The sequence below is a fragment of the Episyrphus balteatus genome, chromosome 1, assembly GCF_945859705.1.
Source record: "Episyrphus balteatus chromosome 1, idEpiBalt1.1, whole genome shotgun sequence".
Lineage (NCBI taxonomy): Eukaryota > Metazoa > Arthropoda > Insecta > Diptera > Syrphidae > Episyrphus > Episyrphus balteatus.
Window position 1 is genome coordinate 69,682 of NC_079134.1, and position 13,240 is coordinate 82,921.

General features: G+C 31.0%; 1 protein-coding gene across 2 annotated transcripts; it reads right to left on the bottom strand.

Annotated features, from left to right (window-relative positions):
- Positions 1 to 302: 302 nt before the first annotated feature.
- LOC129921245 (protein kinase C and casein kinase substrate in neurons protein 1) lies at positions 303 to 12,865 on the bottom strand. Of its 2 annotated transcripts, none has more exons than XM_056002977.1 (10): positions 12,730 to 12,865; positions 6,418 to 6,645; positions 6,250 to 6,359; positions 4,568 to 4,905; positions 4,167 to 4,393; positions 3,982 to 4,102; positions 1,882 to 1,992; positions 1,571 to 1,746; positions 870 to 1,021; positions 303 to 636 (listed from the first exon to the last, which is right to left on the bottom strand). In XM_056002977.1, the coding sequence occupies exons 2-10, from the start codon at positions 6,519 to 6,521 to the stop codon at positions 524 to 526; spliced, it is 1,452 nt and encodes a 483-aa protein (XP_055858952.1). In that variant the 5' UTR covers positions 6,522 to 6,645; positions 12,730 to 12,865; the 3' UTR covers positions 303 to 523. The 2 variants fall into 2 exon arrangements, with proteins under 2 accessions (XP_055858952.1, XP_055858953.1); XM_056002978.1 differs by lacking the exon at positions 12,730 to 12,865 and adding an exon at positions 6,745 to 6,840.
- Between the last annotated feature and the right edge of the window lie 375 nt (positions 12,866 to 13,240).

Consider the following 13,240-nt stretch of genomic DNA (forward strand, 5'->3'; position numbering starts at 1 on the left):
TCGGATAGGAAACAAAATATAATCCGATATCTAGCTCCCGTGGATGAACAGGTAAGCACTTTTTTTTTTATTATGGTAGTGTTAGAGCCATTTTAGGTAGGGAAGAAACGGAAGGATTCTTTAGAATGAAAAGAATTTCTTTTTATACTGGAGTCGTTTTTAAATGAAATTATGTTATGTATGTGTCCATAGATCTGAAGTTGAATGCGGCCGTCCAATAGAAATGAATTCTGCTTGCAGAAATATTAAGTTAAAAGCATTATACATCGATGGCCAAATTTCTTTTTAAAACAGTTTATTACTTCATTCGCTTGTGTATAATATATAAGTTTATTATCAGATAATCTATTTAAAATTAATATTCTCTACGTACTCGTACGACGTTAATATCTATCAATTGTATTTGGAATAACAACGTTAAATATGCACTTTTTATTAAACATTTATTTTTTTTTAATTAATCAAATGTTTGATTAACAGAGTCTATACTAGACATTTTCTATGTTGCTCTAGTTGAAGCCATTTACGCTTGCACTGCTTCAACGTAGTTTGCAGGGTATAATCCAACTTTTCCATTTTTTCGCCCTTTACACCATCCTTGCTCATCTTCGTCTTCTAGTTTTTCAAAAACATCGCCTAAAATAAAAAAAAAAAATTGCTTTATTATGCTTTGCAAAAGCCCAAAAAATATTAATTGGGAGATAGGTAGGTAGATAGAAAAAAAGGTTTCTTGTTTTGTGTTTCTTGAGCAATAAGTTGGAATAATTAAAAGTAAGACGATCAAGACCCAAGACATCATAAAACTCAAGAGGGGCTTTCAAAACTATATTGTTGAATAAAGTTTGTAGGTATTACTTAATAGCATTTACCTTGTTTAAAAGTTAGCTCGTCGCTTTCAGCTCCTTCGTAATCATATAATGCTTTTACTGGAACCCCTGGTTCACCATTATCAACAAGAACATTATCGGCATCACCCTCATCCCACTCTTCTTCTTCAAATGGGTTCGCTTCCTTTCCATTGCTGTGGGATTTGAAATATTTAATTTATTAATAAACAATTACAATATTTTCACAGTTATGACAATATAGGTATAAGGTTTTTATTTGTATTTTTTAATTACAGTAGGTGTTTCGTGGTAGGTATAAGCTGAATGAAATTCTAAATTTATTTTGCTTTGTAATTAAATTCGACAATAAATACCTATTCATAAGAACCGGTACAAAATTGGTTTTAAATCAAAAAGTAAATCATTTTGTCCAGAGAATGGTACAATTAAATTTGACATACCATAATCCAGCATAATTAACAGCCATGAATTCGACATGTTTTGCTTTCAATGAATGTATGAACTCCAATGCAATAACAAATAAAAATTAATTGAAAAAAAAAATTCTTTCATTGGACACGAACAAATTTTCTTAACTTTTTTCCCGCCGTATTAAAAAATAGAAATATTCTCATGAGCATTTAGCAAAACAGGCCTGATATATACTTAAAAAAAAACTTATAAGTATTTAGCATAGCAAACTGCTTTTTGTTTTATTTGTTGAAGTCGTATATATTACTTACTTAGAAGTTGAATTCCGGTTTGTTGGTGATGGACCACGAGTGTTGGTTTCCGATTTTGGAGACATGTCACAATTGTTGGAGTTTGTACTGCTTGACATAGATTTAGACATGGTTTTACTATTTGAGTTGCCAGAAGATCTTTTCAGACTGTTTTTAGCCGAAGGAGGTGGGTATTCCTAAAAGTATTTTAAAAAAATTTAATCAAAGTAAAAGAATATTGTTGAATATTATTCATAATTATTCAAAACTTTTAAGGGTTTTAACAAAAATTGAATAGGTAGGCACAAAGAAAAATAAATTGAAGGGCATACATGCAAGTCTTCAGCAACAGGACGCTGGTTTATAAGTGTTATTGGAGCTGCTGGGAGGGCTTCCTTTGATTTATTTCCTTTAGCAATATCTCGGAACTCCTCTGTATATTCCTAAATATATTAAAAGTTAAAATTTTTTATCGTACAATAAAAAGAATAAGTTAGATGGACTAGAGAATGAAATAAAAATAAGATATAGGCTTTCCTCGAAGCCGGTTTACTAGCCTCCGACAATGCCTACCAAACGTAAACGTTATTATTTTTACAGTATTGATATGCAAGGTCAACCGGTGAAGAATATAAAACTATAAAAGCCACTTTATCTTACAAGCTTAATTAAAATTATTAATAATAATTAAAATACATAGGTAGGTATGTTTATGTATGTAGTACATGCAAAAAAAAAAAAATATGTACAACTTGCCTTATCAAAATAAAAAAAAAAACATGAACAAATTTAGCTACTGTCAGAGATCAATGTAGGTATGTTGTTTAAAATCATATTTTTACTTGCTCTATAGGGCAAGTATTGGTTTCGTGTCGAAAAAAAAAATTGAGGTTTTAATCAAAACCAACATTACGATGATGGAGAATTCCAAAAAAGTGGGTCTCGCAATTCCGTCCGTGCGTCTGTACGTCTGTGCGTCTGTGCGGTTGTGCGTCCATCTGTACGTTTCCACAGCCTAAACGGGTGGATGGATTTTCTTCAAATTTGGTACAGATGATTTTTATGGAATTCTGAAAGTTGGTTTTTTTTTGTTTTTTTATATCTCGTTTAGAACGTATACCTCCCATACAAAAAATACGATATTAAGAATTTCTCGAAAACGGCTCTAACGATTTTGATTAAACTTTGTATACGTAATATTTAAAGCAGTGGCAATAAAACTGCATTTTTATTTTTTCTCAAAAAAGTCAAATAACAAAAAAAAATTTTTTTCATTTAACATAATTTTGCCCTAAATGTCGGCTCTTCCCCAATATCAATTTTTTTTTAAATTTAGATCCAGCTTTTAAAATCTACAAGTAGACTAACATAAAAGTGCTTTGAGCTGCAAGATCAAGTACGTGCGATCCCAGTCGTGCATTTTATTTTTATTTATAAGAGTGAAATAAAGTTCACAATTGACCGATTCAATTCAATTCACAATAGTTTGCCATCTAGTCGATCAAGTAAATCAATACCGAATATACGATAATAGAGAATCAAAATAAAGGCAATCTAAACTATTCGCTATTTTAATTTGTGGTACCTAGTTAAATTAAATTTTTTCCTTTATTTACTTGTGCATAAAACGGGCTTTCCATCTTTTCTATGATCGGTAATATGTATTTTGTTTTAGTATTAAATTTATATTATATTATGTATATCTAGCTTTAGCAGATGTATGTATACAAATGAATAAACATTCGCTTGAATAATTATATTACATTGGACACGCTCGGAATATATTAGGGACCAGATACTTTAGTCAACGTCATTTCCTAAAAGAAATTTATTAAGATGTAAAAAATGATTATGGGGGTTTTGCTTGGTTAACTTCCAGCCAAATTTCTAATAAAAATTTCTTTTATCATGACCCCGAAACTTGACTAAATTTTTAGTACCTGAATTTCCTGAACTTGCCCATTGTATATCGTAGTTTGCAATTTGTTTTTCATGATTAATCTAAAAATGTTGGCATTTTTTTGCGTTCAAGCTAAACTTATTATTGCAGGGTGTTAAAAGGGTTTTTGATACTAAATTAAATGAACATCTAAAAAAATATGCTTTTAAGGGCACATCGACTTTTCAGTTTTGTTTGAATTATTGATGCTTATAAAGCTTTTGGAAGTATTGAAGTAAATAATCTGAATGTGTCACATCTATACAAACCTTGCCAAGGTTTTGTATGAAAAAGAAGAACTTCAGTTTTGTGAAAAGTTCAGTGATAAAATAGTGCTAGGCAGATAATTTTGTTTTTTCATATTAAGAACAAGCGTAGAATAAACATTTATCAACATCTTCATTATAGATTATTGTATACTATGTTCTTTAGGAAACGAAAAATCTTACAATAATTTACTTTTTTTTCTCAAGCTTTTATAAAAGAAACTTACAACGAACGTCGGCCAGTTCATTGCCATATTGACACCATGGTTATTTGACCACCATTTGAGATCCTTCTGGTGATCAGCGTTACTAATTGTATGAAAGAACTCTTCGTATATTTGTGGAAGACTATATAAAAACAAATCAGTTTAAACTTTAACAGTAACTAAAATAGTTTAATTTGTTTTCTTACCAGGGAATTTTGGTTATATCAAGACATCCATGAATAGAGAAAAGAACTTCTTTGAAAAACGTCAATCTTGTTCTCTCTATCAGTTGGCACTTTTCGAATACTGAACCCATATCTTCCATATAAACTGAATTATATTTACTTATTTCCGCAATTGCTTGTTCGTATTTTTCACGGCATTTTTGAACCTCGTCCTTTGTTTTTTGAACACGGTCGTGCATTTTTTTAACCTTAAAAAAATCAATAATAATGTCAATTTTTAAAACCTATACGCAATTATTTATAAAATTTCGTTAAAGTTAACAATAACTACATGTATACTTTTTTTCTGCGACATTAAAATATATTAATTAAACTTATTTAAAAAGTCGTAGTTTTGAAAATTTTATAGCAAATATAAATACTTGGTCTTGGGAAAGTGAACTGTCGGCAGTAGCATTTCTCTCTTGGTTCGATGCGGATTTTTCTGTTTTGCAGGCCGAGTGATAATCAGATTTTGCCTTTTCAACCTTAGCTAGAAGTTTCGCCCAAGGCTTTTGCGCTTTTTTAAACAAATCTTCCATATCTTTTCGTTCTTTTATTTGCATAAGTGTTTTATGGTAGTTATCCTTCTGCCATGTTTTAATTTGGGTTGTCACATCGGTGCATAGATTTTCTTTAATTTTTAAGTGCACATCAGATAGACGTTCCGATTCCGTTAAAACTCCTTTCCAGGCAGCCTCTGTTGTTCCATATTCAGGTCCTTCATTGAATTAAAAGAAAATGGTTATTTTATTGAATTAAAGTAATATAATAAAAAGAAAGCAACCACACTAAAAAAAATGAGCACATATTAAGGTACACTTATTTGATGATGATGAGCAAACAACATTGAATTATACAAAACCATAAAACACGTGTCTCCTAAAATAAGACATTAAATATTATGTAGCTTTCAACGAGTAAAAATAAAACAAAAAATTGTAGTTTTATTTATTTTGTTCGTGTTAAAGAAAAGGTGGCTAACCTTAAGTATGACGTGGTGTCCATACAAGGAATTCAAAAGATTAGTTTTAACCTACAACACTGTCTGCCAAATACCCTTGAAATATAATGACTTTGACATTGATGCAACAAAAACAAGAAAGGGCTCATGCAACGTCAACTGATTATGAATCAAGAAATAGAACGATAAGTGTAATGTATGTTTTTTTTTTTGTAAGTGAAACATCTTTGGCGAGGTTATTTTTGCATACTACCTCTTCACCAATACATAAAGGGAGATGCGTTTTTCCACCAAAACCCATTTTTTGTTGTAATTTCATCATATTCGTCATAAAATGTAAAATCCAACAACAATTATTTGGATCCGAAAGCTCTATTTTGTAATAATTAATTTATTAACTTGCATTTTAGTAGAGCCTAAACATTATAATAAATAGTCTTTTCCGAATTTGATATATGAACCAATATGTAGGAATTAAATTAACCAACAAAATTTCATTATATTAACAATGATTGCTAACAAAAGTGGCCCATGATATCAGATCATCTACGTCGTATTATGTGAACGTGTAAAGCTCTTCGTTAACAGTCTGATAGGTTCATATCTGCGTGGCTTTAGTCCAGAAGAGTCCACCATCGACCAAATATTCAAAATACTGCAGATATTGAAAACAAAAACAAGATCATTAAATCGATATCCATTACCAATTTATCGAATTAAAGGCCGAGTATAACAGAATCAACAGAGACGAGCTGTATATGGCAGTTTCTAGTTTAGGCAACCTTGCCAAAATCATCCGCCTATGCAGGATGAATATGGATAATGCACTCTGCTCCGTCAGGTTTAACAAAGACCTAGCTTTTCTTTGATGTTAAAAAAAGTTTTAGACAATGCGAAGAGATAGGGTTTTCAACTTTTTTTCTGTTAATTTCATCAAAAACTGTATAACAAAACATTTAAATCAATCGCGTTTTCAAAAGTGGCAGGTTTTTTTTATAATCAATATCGCTTACTATTAAGTCATTTATGATAAAAAGGCGGGGAAATGCTCGATATCCATCCATACAAGTTTCCAGTTTTACTTGTTGCATTTTTATTTACCTTTTTCTATAAGTTCACCCCACTTTTTGGACCACGTACGTAAACTTTTAGCATAAGCTTTTTCAATTTCAGCTCTTTCTTGAATGAGTTGTGTCAGATCTTGACATAATCTGAAAGAAAATCATTATTTCAATAGTGTTGTTTTTTTTAATATTACTATAAACATACTTGTATCCATCTTCAATTCGTTTTGTTGTTCTTTTATAGTTTCCAGGTTCCCAAAAGGAATCGCTCCCTGCCTGTAGAAGTTGATCATCGCTATGATGTGACATTTTTGTATCAGTTAAGTTTATTTAATCTTTTCTAAAATTAATATTATCAGCAATGTGAAGTTTGAAGAAATTTCATACAAATTGGCTATCATAAGACACTTTACTAAGCCAATCCAGAAAACACCTTAAAAATAAAAGAGAAATTACTTATTAATTAATATGAATTTGAAGACCATTTTTTTATTTTCAAAATTATTTTTATATTTATAAAATGCCAGCTTACTTATTGGAATTTTCAAACAAGAAAACTCAGTAGAAAAATTTACTTTAAAGATGAACGAGAAAACTACACAATATAACAATTACTGTAACTGCAAAGTTGACCGACAAATTATCAGTCGGTTATAGAGATAATTTTTTTTTTATCATTTCAAAAACATTTTATCAAGATAACAGCTTCTTATGACAACCATGAATTTATTTTGTGTGTATACATTTGTTCATGTACATTCATAGTTACTTGAAAAGCAAATTAAGTAATCGTTATAAAAATCGATCAAAAGATTGGAATGGAGCATGACATAAAGACTTCAGAGACAAAGATTTATAGAGAATTATCGCATATATTCTATATTTTATAAAAAACGAGATCTCAAGAAAATAAAATACTTATATGGAGGAAAGTTTTTGATGTAAGCCTCGTGCCCAATTTCAAGGTTTTACTTCTTTGAAAGGACTAGTATTGGTTGCGTGCTAACAAAATTGAAACAAGTCGTTTTCGTCATGCCGCACAGTGCGTTGATTCAGTGCAAAGTATGGAAAAAATTCAAAACAGCCTGATTTTTATGATCTTTTCTTTTAACATTATTTTTTAGTCTCATGGCAAGTAAATAGTGTATAAAAACATTTTTTATTTCGGTTATAAGTTTTTGTCACATAAGTATACTAAGGATTGTTATTTTTATAACTCAAAAAGTGCGTTTTTCATACAAATTGTGTGTAAAAAGGCTTGAAAAAAACAGTGATAGCCAGCAGGGACGCGGGTGCACGCGGATGAATGATACCTTTTTGGAAAGGTCGTATTTCTCACTTTATAACCTATTAACTTTTTTGATGAATGCACGTGAATCAAAAAAGTTTGAAAATAAGCTGTTTTTGGGAGAAATAAACCATTACTTAACAAATTATTGAAACGATCGAAGGCTTTCGAGTGCAAAAAAAAACCAATAAAATATGTTAAGCTTACTCCTTTTAAGAGTATCCAATTAAAAACCGGTTTATTTGGAGCAATTTAACTCCGCGGTGCAGAGCTTCGTAGATCATCACTAAATGGCCTACTTTGAAAAAAATTTACAGTTCATCTAGTTAGAAGTCTGGCTATAATATTGCATTTTTCAAAACCCGTTTTAGAAGATCAAATTTTTTTACTTTTTTCCACTGGTCGCCGCACTGTGTGCCGTCCTCTCGTTTGTCTGTGCAACTCAGTCGCGCATTTTATTCAATAAGTACCAATGATTAAAACAATTTTTTTTTACATTTTCTATACTATTATATTTTTTTGTTATATTGTTATACCGAATCCGAAACTTATATACGTATGTAATGTATATCAATACATTTATATAAAATACATATGCATATACAAATATGTTAAATGAAACTCGCGTTTTTTGCAAATTTCAACTACAGCTTAAAATTAGGTTTTTGGATAGTTTGTTTACAGATGATATAATACGTCTGAAAGGAATATTTTTGGAGTAGAATAGTGCTCGAGTTCTTGAAACTCTTAAATAATGCACAGCGTATCAACTTTTGTCTACCATCGCACTAGAAACGCTTAGATTCTTAGTTGTGGTGCTAATTGTATTTTGTATACCTAGTAAATCCAAAACAAAAAAAAAATAATAAAATTATAAGCATACATAGGCCTCTACTTTCTTTTTTGGTATTAAGTGTCGTCACTAATTATACTTAATTACAATCAATTTAAATAGTATCAAATCATAGAAAAATATTTCAAAGTTAAAACTGACAATTATCATTTTACATAATGTACCTATCTATATACGTCTAAACGTAATATAATTCATTCACACCCTGAGTAATAGTCTGGATATGCGTTTGAAAATAAAAACTTTTAAAACTATTACTCATGCATTTAAGTTATAAAGGTGTTATTTTTTGCTAATAAGCTTAATGTGCTTGTTCAACATTTTAAAGGTTTGTTCCCTATTATAGTTTCCTGAGAAATTTTGAAATTATTGATTATTCTAGTAAAAAAAAACCTTTTTGATTTTTCATTTCCTGAGTTCTATTTTGCTGTCACCAATACTTCATTATGCTGAGTTAATTTCAAATTCACTGTACTAATTGACTTAAGAATTTTTTTTGTTTTGTTTTGTTACTCAATCGGTGTATTTGTTTGTGTAGCAATTCATGTTTCGCATATCTAACAGGGGTGAATTGTGTGTATCTAGAGTAAAACGTTAAACCTATTATCATTATATGGAGGGTCGTTTGAGAAACTTTAACGTCACTATCTGAAACTCAATACATTGAACTCATTGAAACAAAAAAATACTGGAGCCATATTATTATTTCAATATTTTCTTTAAATAATAATGTGAAACAAACTACATAATTTTAGAACGAGAGCTAGGAGCAGATTTTTTGCGTGAGAGGTAACCGATTCATATTAATATTAGAATAAGTCCCAGTCATGGCGATGACGAAAACGAACGTCTGCCAGCATGTGTCTGCGCCTTTGCTGAGGAAAAGTGAATCAAAAGTAAATTTTTTCTGAAAATTGATTTAGTGAGGGTAACCACCTGGAAATAATTGGATCCTGACGCCCTCATCTTCTTGATTACAAAAACACCCATGACAGACGTTTTAACCGCGCCCACACACCCGACAGACGAGTCCGAAAACGCGTTTTTTACGCGTTTTTAGGGATTGGGGTAACCACCTGGAAATAATTGGATCCTGACGCCCTCGTCGCCCTGATTAGAAAAATACCCATGACAGACGTTTTAATCGCGCCCAAACACCCGACAGTCGAGCCCAAAAACGCGCTTTTTTACGTGATTTTAGGGATTAGGGTAACCACCTAAAAACAATTGGATCCTGTTGCCCTTGACTCCCTGATTGCAAAAATACCCATGACAGACGTTTTATCCGCGCCCAAACACCCGACAGACGAACTCGAAAACCACTTGAAAATAGTCTCATTCTGTTGGTCTGGACTCTCTGATTACAAAAATACCCATGACAGACGTTTACCTGCGCCTAAACACCCAACAGACGAGTCCTAAATCGCGATCTTTTTCACGAAATAAAAAACCAAGGACTTGAGGTAACCACTTAAAATTAGTCTCATCCTGTTGTCCTTGACTTCCTGATTGCAACAATACCCATGACAGACGTTTTATCCGCGCCCAAACACCCGACAGACTAACCCAAAAACGCGATTAAATTTATTTAATTGAAGATTTTTGTGAACAAAAACAATTTTTTTTTTATTTCATACATTTGCTAATGCCAAAAGATTGTCTAGGCAATTAAAGGAAAATAACTATATGAGAGTGAAGGACAGTCTTCAATCGTTTAGGCTATAAATGCAATTTTCTGAGAAATTGACTTAAAACAAACCAAAAATATTTGAACACAACCTACAATATTCGTCTGTCGGGTGTTTGGGCGCGTTTAAAACGTCTGTCATGGGTGTTTTTGTAATAAGGAAGATGAGGGCGTCAGGATCCAATTATTTCCAGGTGGTTACCCTCACTAAATCAATTTTCAGAAAAAATGTACTTTTGATGCACTTTTTCTCAGCAAAGGGGCAGACACATGCTGGCAGACGTTCGTTTTCGTCATCGCCATGACTGGGACTTATTCTAATGTTAATATGATTCGGTTACCTCTCACGCAAAAAATCTCCTCCCGGCTCTTAGACTATTTCATTGACTTACAAGAGTTAATAATTTAAAATTATAGTACAAATCAAAGTTATTATCTAACAAAATCCGTCCCTTAAAAAAGTGAAGAATTGAAAAGAAAAATTAATGCCAAGGCATTTGAAATTTTGGAGTAGATATCTGTTCTTTAGACTTTAGAACTAGAACTATTCTTTGACGAAAAGGCAAAATGTGGAACTAGTATAAAAAACCCCTCTTTAAAAAATGTTATCCTTATGCAATTAAATAAAAATAATAAACTTATTGTTACTAAAAAGAATCCGGAGTCTATAAAACGCGTTAAGTCAAATGTTTTTCTTAGGAGAAATGTAAGGAGTAATCGAGTTAGCATGTAGGTTTTACCCTCAAGAGTTTTTTTTTAATCTAGTACCCACAAAACCGAGACTCCTTTGTTTAATTCGTTAATATCTTATTATTTAAATATGCGCCTAAAATACCCGATTAAAATGACTAAAATCAAAAAATCCAGGACCCGGATTATAATGATTTATAAAACAAATAACATTCGCCTAAAATATGTGCTTAAAGTGACTAAATATGATTCTAATCGTGTGCCGTAATTTGACCCGAAGTATGTTTAACAAAAAATGAATAATATTAACTCTACGATAATTCATTTTAGGTTTTGTTAACATGAATTATGAAATTTTTCCTCAATTTTTCAAAACTGAAACCGTGGCGTGAAAATTACCTCCAAAATTAATTATTGGAGCATTTTTATATGAATTAGTTCTTTTTTAATCTCAATTATCGAATATTGTAATACATGCTGCTATGCATTTGCATAGAAATCCGGGCCCTACTTACTACTTATCATAGGTTTAAGCCTTTGGCTGCCGTGTCACACATTTTTTAGCGGCACCTTATGCAAAATTGTAGGGCTTTAAAAAGCTTGCCACTCAAAGTGTTAAGTAGAATGCAAATTTATTTTGATACGGACAAAATCCAAAGTTGTATACTTTTTTTTAACTATGTACCTACCTATTACAACTTTTTTATTTTTTTTTTATTTCTTTTTTGAAAATATCCTTTTAAACGATTGCATTTAAAAATTAGTTTTAAGATTTAAAGCAATCCGGGACACCTTTAAACGTTGAATAAAGGAAACAAAATATTTTGAGTAACAATATCGAAAAAAATGGATCTTTATTCCAACATAATTTGGCTACCATATACCTAGTTAAAATGGCATTAAACTCGGTTTTTAAATAAATCACTTACATTAAATATTTTTAGATAGCAAATGTTTTTAATAACAAGTAGGTACCTACCTACCCATTTCAAATCTTAAAAATGGCGCAAAGATAGTCTAGAGAGTTTTCGATAAATTGAAAATTCTGTTCAATTACGTTCATGGTTTTCAAATAAAAGACAGATAAGAAAAAGAACCGATAAACACACATTATGAATTTTCATCTTTATACCTATGAACAAGTTATTTTAATTGATGCAAACAAGATGTAGACACATACGTAGCTATTTAACATTTGATATGAAATAACTCTTTCGTGGTTCAGGAGCTGATTGACGCACATTTTTAATTCTTTAATATTGTCTCTTTTAAATTAGGTTTCTTATTAGAAATTTAGGTCGGTCACCTTATGAAATGTATCCAATATATTATTTTACAATTTAATGTCGTAAACTATTGCTAATGTGTTGAAGATAATTTTTTTTTTTACTTTTTACTCTGCAGTGATTTCCTTTACATTATTAAAATAAATTTTATAAAACAATAAATTGAAATTTACTTCCGCACTCAAAAAGCTTGAAGCATTATTTATTAATTAGTTGTTTACTAAGACCTTTGCTGTTTGTACTCCGAAGTACCAACCGTAACCATTTTATAGTTTGATGATACATTCCAATATAGGTAGGTAGCTAGATATGTATGCGAAACATGAAAATTAAATCACTGGCCACTTTTATACTATACGTGTATTTGGATTTTAATTATTTCAACATTGAACTTAGGTGTTTATATTTAGTCACCATTGATAAACCAGTATGCCAGAAATTAGAAAATTATTGAGAATTACCTCAAAATATATATAAAACTTAAAAAAGAAAATCACTTTACAAAACTATGTGCTTTGTGCGAAGCAACAAATTTTTCTGTTCATTTTTCAATCGAAAAAGCGAGGAGCACCCATTTCACTATTTTTTAATTAGCAAAAACGAATTAGACACCAGCGAATGAACCCAAATTTGGGTTAACACGTCATATTAACTAGCCATTATAGGTAGCTTGGAATTTCTCACTTTATTTATTAATCAAATCGCTAAATTACCTTGAACTTTTTTCAAACATCAATTTCTTAAATAACTATAATACGAAGTGTAAAAATGCAAATAATTTATATGAAAAAATTGCCGAAAACACGGAACGTCTTCAAAGATGTAAAAGCTTTGGGGAACGAGAATATAAAAAAAAACACTTTAGTCCACTGGATATAAAATTTCGTTTGACAACCTACGCTGAATGTTTTCAATTTTATTTGGAATGAGTGTGTTCACTCAACATAATATTTTTACCTACTTGCGAGCAGGGTTGAAGATGACTTTGAACCTCATGTAAGTCTACATCGAATTGAAATCTTTTTGGTTCGTATGATTCAGTGGTTCTTAAGAAATTTATTTCGATGTTAGAGTCTTAAGCCAGAACTATAATTGTCGGATGCGTCGGACGAAACGGAGGGGAACAGCACTCGCAACCGCACTCGACGGATGAAAACTTGTCAAAAAGTCAAAGAAAACAACAACAAAAACTTGGATATGACATTAGTATCCAACTGCTTCCTC

What these genes read in the sequence shown, in the direction of transcription:
- LOC129921245 (XM_056002977.1), bottom strand. Translation starts at nt 6,521, where the DNA reads ATGTCACATCATAGCGATGATCAACTTCTACAGGCAGGGAGCGATTCC. An exon ending in GTTCACTTTCCCAAGACCAA is followed by an intron (nt 4,394 to 4,567) that starts GTATTTATATTT and finishes GATTTTTTTAAG; the next exon opens with GTTAAAAAAATGCACGACCG. An exon ending in GATATAACCAAAATTCCCTG is followed by an intron (nt 4,103 to 4,166) that starts GTAAGAAAACAA and finishes GTTTTTATATAG; the next exon opens with TCTTCCACAAATATACGAAG.